Here is a 10133-nt window from a genome sequence, read left to right as displayed (position 1 = left end):
TCTACAGCCAGTTCGGAAAGGTGACTTGAAGATAATTAAAAAGCTGGGAAAAAAATTTCGGCCACCATTCCTCTTCTCTCTGAAACATTAAAAAAATAAAAATTAAGAAAAGAAACGAAATGGAAGCTCTCTGCGAAATTTCTCCAGTCGCTTACCCGTTTGAAAAAGTCTTAGCATTATAGTGAACGTGTAGACAATGTTAACAACAACTATATTCATCAATCTAATTGGCTTTGCTCAAAGATTGAATTTTCATATGCTAGCACTTTTACTCGTTTACATCTCTTTGAATCTAATCCTAATAAAAATTCGATCAGTCTTATTAATATTGCTCGCGATTCTCTTATTCTGCACTAGAAAATCTCGTTCACGTCCATAAAGGTTCCCACAACGAGTCTGGGTTGTTGATGTTGTTGTTGCTGTCACTGTCGCTGTTATCGAGGAAGCTAACACTATCAGTATTGGCCATGTAAGGATTAGTGGCTAAGTAGCCGTTGTCGAGTTGGGGCTGTTGAGAATGTGCCATCTCCATGCATATGATGGCCATTAGGTTCGCTTGCTGTGTCTGCATGTTGAGTACCTCTGCCTGAGCCTGAGCGAGTTGGGTCTGGAGTTCGTTCACCTGCTTTTGGAGGTGGCAAATTGCGCCTGCACATCCATATACGGGATCCCGAATCCTAGCATTGGCTTCATAAACCATGCTGCTCACTGCATCGGCCCTTTGAGGCTCAGGGAGATCCTGAAATCCACAAAAAAACCAAAATTAGGTAAAAGACATGGGTTGATGTTATGTGTGAAGCCAATCATAAATTATTATTATTTTTAATTTCTAAAGAAAAATGTACTTTCCGGGTTGAAAAGTCTATGTTGGAGCGAAGAAAACCGAAAGGAATGATGGAAACTCCTGGTGCAAAATTCAAATAGTGCGGAGAATTTATGATTGTTGTGAATAGGATGCACGAATTTTTAAGTGGTAGATGATGATTTATATACCTGCAAGAACTTGATGATGTTGCTGGCCCCGAAGACTCTATGCGCTGTGGTGAATTTGAGGGGTTCCGTCGGCGGAAAGTAGGGGGCAAGAACACATTTATCGATGCATCTCCTGCGGAGAATCTTGCAAGCGGCACACGGGCTGACTACAATCGTTGGAGGAGATGACGTTGGCGACGTAGATGGGGAAATGAAGAAAGGAAGGGAAGTCGTTGTTACAGATGTTGTTGTGTCACTTGCTTCCATTTCTGTTCAGAGAGAGAGAGAGAGAGAGGTGGTAGAAGAAGATCTCAAGGACTTCCAGGTGTACGCTCGTAGTGGGAATGAAGAAATCCCGAAGAGAAAGCTGCTATATATAGAAGGCAAGTCCAGCAGCCGTGGGCCACACATGGCGTCAGGAAAATGAAAAGATGACGCCAGCAGTTGAAATTCGACCCTGTGGTGGGTCCTCTTGACTCGGATCGTTCCTTGGTTGGAAGTGGGGTCATTCCTGTACTTAAATTGGAAGGCTACCCGGATTCTTTACTTGCCCTCTCGCATTTGCGCAACTTTTAATAAGTAGTCTACACGACTACAAGTCGGGTTTTTTTTTTTCGTCTCTTTTTTTTCTTTTAGGAGTTGAAATGTGTGACAATGGGGCCACCTGTAGATTGGGTGGTTCTTCATATCTCCCTTTTCTGCTGAGATAAGAGCCCTCGAGATTACGTAATGTGTTGATATACCTTTGTGATGGCATGTGAGTTGGGCTGGTCCGACCTGGCCATATCCAGCCCGCCTATAGCTTGGTGTTTAGGCCTTCGGATCGAGCACAGGCCTAAATATATTAGACCGGTTGCTAGTACAACTGAACGTGCCTGCTCCTGGCTGCACAACGAGGCCTGCGCTGATTATACTCTATTAAGGCATTAATATTTCCTATGAAATGCGCTCAAATGGTACCTCTACAGCTTGGGGTGCTACCGCGCCGATGTGATGCGTGAAGATGCACCCCATCAGTATCGTGTTCAATTCTCATGTTTAGTCTAGATCCCATAAATCAGACCGGTCCAAGGCTCAGGTGGTTCACACCATAGGGAGCAATGTCAAATCAGCTTAAAACCACTAAATTCACGAGGTGTGGTTCAGCTAAGTTTTCAAGTGGCTTTGATTTTGATATGCCCCTCTAGTGGGATGTGTTAGATCTTAGATGGTGGTATTGGATGTCAATATGCACAATATGGTGAGCCACGCCATAAGTGTGGAGGGTTTAATTAGTTGGGTATCCCCTCCTGGCTACTCCGTGGTGGTGTTTGCTCACCTGGGTTTTCTGTGGGGCTGATTTGTTTTGTTTTATTTTTATTTTATTTTTTTGTTTTTTCCCTGTACCCTAATGTTAAAGAGCACTACTAATTAACGGGGTATATCTAATGTACGCATTGTTGGGACTTTATCTTATTTGGGATTGATTAAATAAAACAATAAAAATGTCAGAGCTTTGTACGTGCACTTTTTATCTACCTTTATTCAAATGTGTTTGAATTTTGTTTTGCCTTCTAGATATTGTTTGAAAAAGAAAAACTGTTTGGAAATCTTTCGTCTCACTTTAATTGAAGAGAAAAAAATAATTAGAAGTGTTTATAAGTTTTGAATTCACAAATATTCTTACTTAGAGATTATAAAGAAGAGAAGGCTAATCTAAGTGTTCCAATGTGAAGCATGGGAGCAAGCATGTACGCGCACAGTATAGAAAATGAGGCTATAGAAGCACTAATGGCACACTTCGCAAGTAAGTCTATTCCAAGATCAATTGTTCTAATGATTGGCCAACAGAAATTAGCTAGCCATAGCAGAAATCAGCTTATAGAAAATGATTATTGCTCCGATCAGCCAACAAAATTCGACTATTACGAAGTTTCGACTAATAGAATTCAACTGTTGTGTCATTCGGTGTAACACCCCGGTCCCAACGGTAAGATATTGTCCACTTTGGCTGGCACAATGTCCACCTTCACGGATTTGTTCTTGCAGATGGAAGCGGTTAGCGAACCACCTGCAAAATGCATCTTACCCTTGAAGGCCGAAGCCCTACATATATACCAAGATCTTAGGCTCTCCCTTTCCGATGTGGGACTGGACACCCACCTCCTTGACAGCTGGCTCATCACCAACTCGGCTGGGCAGGGACTCACCCCACGTCAGGAGACAGAGCGCCCTCGCTCTGATACCATTTGTAACATGCCGGTCCCAACAGTAAGATATTGTCCGCTTTGGCTGACACAATGTTCACCTCATGACTTTGTCCTCGCAGGTGAAAGTGGTTAGCGAACCACTCGCAAAATATGTCTTACCCTTGAAGGTCGAAGCCCCACATATAGACCAAGATCTTAGGCTCTCCCTTTCCGATGTGGGATTAGACACCCACCTCCTTGACAGTTGGCTCGTCACCAACCCGGCTGGGCAGGGACTTTTGTAACACCCCGGTCCTAACAGTAAGATATTGCCTACTTTAGCTGACACAATGTCCACCTTCACAGCTTTGTTCTCGCAGGTGGAAGCACTTAGCGAACCACCTGCAAAACGCGTCTTACCCTTGAAGGCCGAAGCTCCACATATAGACCAAGATCTTAGGCTCTCCTTTCCGATGTGGGATTGGACACCCACCTCCTTGACAGCTGGCTCGTCACCAACCCGGTTGGGTAGGGACTCACTCCACTTCAGAAGATAGAGCGCCCTCACTCTGATACCATTTGTAACACCCCAGTCCCAATAGTAAGATATTGGTGAGTCCCTGCCCAGCCGGGTTGGTGACGAGCCAGCTGTGAAGGAGGTGGGTGTCCAGTCCCACATCGGAAAGGGAGAGGATAAGATCTTAGTCTATATGTGGGGCTTTGGCCTTCAAGGGTAAGACGCGTTTTAAGAGTGGTTTGCTAACCACTTCCACCTGTGAGAACAAAGCCGTGAGGTCGACATTGTGCCAGCTAAAGCGGACAATATCTTACCGTTGGGACCGGGGTGTTACATTCGGCCATGAAAATAGTTGGTTCAGATGATTTGAGTTAATTTACATCTCTTTATTAATAGATGTTGTGGGTAAAAATGGACAAACCAGGATGACTTAAGACAGGAGGACGACTCTCATCAAAAGGCTTGCTAAGTCATAGCTCACTTGACCACAAAGGTCGAGCCGAACTCAACTAGCATCAACTACAACCTCGATTCAAAATCGACTTCGACCTCGTGGGCAGTCTGTTTGACCTCGAGCTCAACCTCAACTTTAGACTATCTAAGTCTGAGGTCGAGCTCAGCCTAAGTGTAAGGCCGAGCTCGGACTTACACCCCAGCCTAGTTTACTACCCACCGCTCGGAATCTGCCTGAAGACCCTCTAGATTCTCTGCAAGAATCTCAGAGAAACAACCACACTTCCTCAAAATCAGCTTCTTAGTACGACACAGTCTCTAATGATGGATTCATTGCTATACCCGGCACCACCTCCAAGGGACCTATATATACATACCCCTTCCACAGAGAAAGGTACGCACAATATCTAGCCTAAAAACCCCTTAACTCGACTAGACTCAGATCCCCTACCTGACTTAGGCATCGGAGGGTCTCCTGTACTAGCCATGGTCTCCTTTGTCTGTTCCTTGTGTAGGTACACAAAGTTCCAGGGAAGGCTTACCTGATTCTGCATCAACAATTTGGCGTCGTTTCTAGGAATAACTTCGAAGCCATTCTCTTTGTCTATAACCACTCAATGATGGCGAAAGAGAAAAAGAAGAAAGCCCCCTCCACCGTTATTCCCAATCTCTCACCGCCGGAATAGTCTGCTAACCATTAGGACTCATCTGCCCAACTTCAGGCTGATTCCAAACCCGCGGGGCCAAAGTAGCGGTCTAGTAGCCGGGGAGGTCTACTCGTCTCCCTCGAGCAGCAAGTTAAAACATTGAATAACTACATGAACTCGATGAAACATATATTGGAGCAATTACAGCCCCGTCTTGCCCACGGGGCTTGGCAAGTAATGGGACCGGTAGCTCCTGAGGTCCCTGAGCCATCCGAGGTACTCGCTGGTTCCTGAAGAAGTAGGCAAGTCAGAACGTCCAAACCAATGCCTTCTCATGTCTTTGGTACTTCCACGTTGGCTGCTTCTGACATGCGTCACTAATTGGAGAAAAAGAGATGCGACAAAGCTTCTAAGGCAGTGAATGAGGTAATGGCCGAGAGCGACGACCCTTGGGGAGCCAAACTCAACGATATACAAGATCAGATCGGTGATATACAACAAGCTTACCGAGCAATGATCCGACCTCAATGGAGGCAATACTAGAAGAAACCGAGCCACCGTTTATTGCTGACATTATGCATGATCAACTCCCCCTAAGGTTCAGGATGCCTCATAGCACCCCGTACTCTGGAACCACTGACCCAGCCGAGCACCTGAAATCCTTTAGGGCCTGGATGGAACTCCACGGTGCATCAACTGCAATCATGTGTCATGCATTTTCCCTAACCCTAGCGGGATCAGCTTAGAAGTGGTTCCGATAACTGAAGCCACAATCAATTAACTCTTTCATGTAGCTCAGCAAAGCCTTCATCACCAACTTCATTAGAGGGAAAGGAAGTCTCAAGCCCACTTCTCATATCCTCAATATCATTCAGAAAGAGGGAGAGCTACTGAATGACTATATCAAACGTTTCAACCTGGAAACAATGCAAGTATGGGCGCATTCCGAGGAAATTGCTCCAACTCCATGATGGGAGGCCTAAGAGAATGAAGGTTCCTCTTCTCACTCGATAAAAACCCTCCAACGATGATGTCCAACCTCCTCATTAGGGCTCAGAAATATTCTAACGCCGATGAATTTTTCAACTTGTGAAAAGCTGCTCAAAACAAGGGAAACTCAGCTAGAGAGAGGTGGCCTAAGAAGAAGTTCGCCTTAACCAATAGTAGTAAAAGAAGGAAAGACAACGAGCCACCTACACTACACCAAAACTGTGAAAAAAGGACGGTCCAAAACTGTCTCAAATGACCAAAAAGGACGTTCATGGACCGTCGCATGGGCCGTCAAATTTTGACGTGTCGTATTACTTAAAGGACAGTCGAAAACCGTCATTCTTATTGACGGAAAAAGGACGGTCATGGACCGTCCTTAAAAAGGACGGTCGTGGACCATCCTTAAAAAGGACAGTCATGGACCGTCTCTTATGAGCCTTTAAAGGACGGCCATCGACCGTCCTTTAAAAGGTCGGTCATGGACCGTCCTTAAAAAGGACTGTCATAAACTGTTTCTGATGAGCCTTCAAAGGATGGCCATGGACGGTCATAGACCATCCTTAAAAAGGACTGTCATAGACCGTCTCTGATGAGCGTTCAAAGGACGGCCATCAACCGTCCTTAAAAAGGACGGTCATAGACCGTCCTTAAAAAGGACTGTCATAGACCGTCTCTGATGAGTGTTCAAAGGACGGCTATGGACCGTCCTTTAAAAGGACCGTCATGGACCGTCTCTTATGACCCTTCAAAGGACGGCTATGGACTGTCCTTTAAAAGGATGGTCATAGACCGTCCTTAAAAAAAGGACTGTCATGGACCATCTCTTATGAGCCTTCAAAGGACGGCCACAAACCGTCCTTAAAAAGGACTGTCATGGACCGTCCCTTATGAGCCTTCAAAGCACATTTTCAAAATTGAGAGGATCAATATACACCTGTTACAATATATTTCATCGTATTCTTCCTGATATACACCTGTTATATAATATATTTCATCATATTCACATTCATATCCATCTAAACCCAAACTACGTAAATCCAATATAAACTACATTCATCCAAACATAAACTACATCCATCCAAACACAAACAATCTTATCCACATTACATTCATCCATGCATAAATACATATAAGTTTAACATCATAAATAAAAAAAGGAAAAAATCAACAACAATTTTCTTTTTATGTCTTTCATCTAAAAAAAAAATATTAAACCAACAAAACATTATAATTCAGAATCATGAAGAATTGCATAAACTTCTTCCAAAAAAGTGGGCACATTTTTAAAATAAAACTGATCATTAAAATAAAACCAATGCAAGCAAATAATGCAAAAAAGTGTTTCAATTCAAGTTAATAGAAACAATAAGAAAAATTAAAGCTCTGTAAAAAGGGGCATGTGTTAAAAGGGATACATTCTTGTTTGTTGCCATATGATTGGGCTACAATTCAAGTTAATAGAAACAACAACAAAAATTAAAGCTTTGTAAAAAGGGGCATGTGTTAAAAGGGATACATTCTTGTTTCTTGCCATGTGATTGGGCTACATTATTACAACAATTGGGTTTGGGTTCGAGATCGGGTTTAGGTTTGGGTTTTCAAGTTTAGGTTTAGGTTTAGGTTAGGGTGTTGAGATTAGGATTAGGTGTAGGTCTAGGTTTAAGGATTTGATAATACATTTAGGTTTTAGGTTTAGGTTTAGGTTTTAGGTTTTAGGTTATAGGTTTAGGTTTAGGTTTAGGATTAGGTTTTAGGTTATAGGTTATAAGTTTAGGTTATAGGTTATAGGTTATAGGTTATAGGTTAAGGTTTAGGTTATAGGTTTTGGTTTAGGTTTAGGTTAAGGTTTAGGTTTAAGTTATAGGTTTAGGTTTAGGTTTAGGTTTTAGTTATAGGTTATAGTATATAGGTTATAGCTTTAGGGAATTGAGAATAGGTTAAGGTTAAGGTTTATGTTTAGGAAATCGGGTCCGGGTTCGGGATCGGGTTTAGGTTTGGGTTTTCAAGTTTAGGTTTAAGTTTAGGTTAGGGAGTTGAGATTAGGATTAGGTGTAGGTTTAGGTTTAAGGATTTGAGAATACATTTCGATTTTAGGTTTAGGTTTAGGTTTTAGGCTTAGGTTTAGGTTATAGGTTTAGGTTATAAGTGCAGGTAATAGGTTTAGGTTTAGGTTAGGTTATATGTTAAGGTTTAGGGAATTGAGAATAGGTTAAGGTTTAGGTTTAGGAAATCGGGTTCGGGTTTGGGATCAGGTTTAGGTTTGGGTTTTTAAGTTTATGTTTAGGTTTAGGTTAGAGAGTTGAGATTAAGATTAGGTGTAGATTTAGGTTTAAGGATTTGAGAATACATTTAGGTTTTAGGTTTAAGTTTAGGTTTAGGTTTAGGTTAAGGTTTAGGTCTAGGTTTAGGTTTAGGTTATAAGCTATAGGTTTAGGGAATTGAGAATAGGTTAATGTTTAGGTTTAGGAAATTGGGTTCGGGTTCGAGATCGGGTTTAGGTTTGGGTTTTCAAGTTTAGGTTTAGGTTTAGGTTAGAGAGTTGAGATTAGGATTAGGTGTAGGTTTAGGTTTAGGGATTCGAGAATACATTTAGGTTTTAGGTTTAGGTTTAGGTTATAGGTTATTGGTTTAAGGAATTGAGAATAGGTTAAGGTTTAGGTTTAGGAAATCGGGTTCAGGTTTAGGTTTAGGTTTTCAAGTTTAGGTTTAGGTTTAGGTTAGGGAGTTGAGATTAGGATTAGGTGTAGGTTTAAGTTTAGGGATTTGAGAATACATTAGGTTTTAGGTTTAGGTTTAGGTTATATGTTATATAGGTTTAGGTTTAGGTTTAGGTTTAGGTTTAGGTTTAGATTATAAGCTATAGGTTTATAGAATTGAGAATAGGTTAAGGTTTACGTTTAGGAAGTCGGGTTCGGGCTCGAGATCGGGTTTAGGTTTGGGTTTTCAAGTTTAGGTTTAGGTTAGGGAGTTGAGATTAGAATTAGGTTTAGGTTTAGGTTTAGGGATTTGAGAATACATTTAGGTTTTAGGTTTAGGTTATAGGTTATTGCTTTAGGTTTAGGTTTAGGTTTAGATTTAGGTTAAGGTTTAGGTTTAGGTTTAGGTTTAGGTTATAAGCTATAGGTTTAGGGAATTGAGAATAGGTTATGGTTTAGGCTTAGGAAATCGGGTTCTGGTTCGGGATCGGGTTTAGGTTTGAGTTTTCAAGTTTAGGTTTAGGTTTAGGTTAGGGAGTTGAGATTAGGATTAGGTGTAGGTTTAGGTTTAGGGATTTGAGAATACATTAAGGTTTAGGTTTAGGAAATCGAGTTTGGGTTCAAGATCGGGTTTAGGTTTGAGTTTTCAAGTTTAGGTTTAGGTTTAGGTTAGGGAGTTGAGATTAGGATTAGGTGTAGGTTTAAGTTTAGAAATTTGAGAATAGATTTAGGTTTTAGGTTTATGTTTAGGTTATAGGTCTAGGTTTAGGTTTAGGTTAAGGTATAAGTTTGGGTTTTGGTTTAGGTTATAAGCAATAGGTTTAGGGAATTGAGAATAGCTTAAGGTTTAGGTTTAGGAAATCGAGTTCGGTTTCGGGATCGGGTTTAAGTTTTGGTTTTCAAGTTTAGGTTTAGGTTTAGGTTAGGGAGTTGAGATTAGGATTAGGTGTAGGTTTAGGTTTAGGGATTTGAGAATACATTTAGGTTTTAAGTTTAGGTTTAGGTTATAGGTTACATGTTTAGGTTAAGGTTTAGGTTTAGGCTTAGGTTTAGGTTATAAGCTTTAGGTTTAGAGAATTGAGAATAGGTTAAGGTTTAGGTTTAGGAAATCGGGTTCGGGTTCAGGATCGGGTTTAGGTTTTGGTTTTCAAGTTTAGGTTTAGGTTTAGGTTAGGGAGTTGAGATTAGGATTAAGCGTAGGTTTAGGTTTAGGGATTTGAGAATATATTTAGGTTTTAGGTTTAGGTTTAGGTTAAGGTATAGGTTTAGGTTATAAGCAATAGGTTTAGGGAATTGAGAATAGCTTAAGGTTTAGGTTTAGGAAGTCGGGTTCAGGTTCAGGATCGGGTTTAGGTTTGGGTTTTCAAGTTTAAGTTTAAGTTTAGGTTAGGGAGTTGAGATTAGGATTAGGTGTAGGTTTAGGTTTAGGGATTCGAGAATACATTTAGGTTTTAGGTTTAAGTTTAGGTTATAGGTTATTGGTTTAGGTTAAGGTTTAGGTTTAGATTTAGGTTTAGGTTATAAGCTATAGGTTTAGGGAATTGAGAATAGGTTAAGGTTTAGGTTTAGGAAATAGGGTTCGGGTTCGAGATCTGGTTTAGGTTTGGGTTTTCAAGTTTAGGTTTAGGTTTAGGTTAGCGAGTTGAGATTAGGATTAGGTGTAGGTTTAGGTTTAGGGACTTGAGAATAC

At 41.2% G+C, this 10133-nt stretch overlaps 1 protein-coding gene across 1 annotated transcript; it reads right to left on the bottom strand.

The window, feature by feature from the left end:
- Nucleotides 1–240: 240 nt before the first annotated feature.
- On the bottom strand, nt 241–1297 carry LOC131253985 (LOB domain-containing protein 1-like). Its single transcript, XM_058255056.1, has 2 exons — nt 994–1297; nt 241–739 (listed from the first exon to the last, which is right to left on the bottom strand). The coding sequence occupies exons 1-2, from the start codon at nt 1237–1239 to the stop codon at nt 368–370; spliced, it is 618 nt and encodes a 205-aa protein (XP_058111039.1). The 5' UTR covers nt 1240–1297; the 3' UTR covers nt 241–367.
- Between the last annotated feature and the right edge of the window lie 8836 nt (nt 1298–10133).

This window comes from Magnolia sinica, chromosome 8 (assembly GCF_029962835.1).
Source record: "Magnolia sinica isolate HGM2019 chromosome 8, MsV1, whole genome shotgun sequence".
In the NCBI taxonomy this organism is placed as follows: Eukaryota; Viridiplantae; Streptophyta; class Magnoliopsida; order Magnoliales; family Magnoliaceae; genus Magnolia; species Magnolia sinica.
The sequence above is the reverse complement of the archived record's forward strand: the minus strand, read 5'-3'. Positions and strand labels throughout refer to the sequence as shown.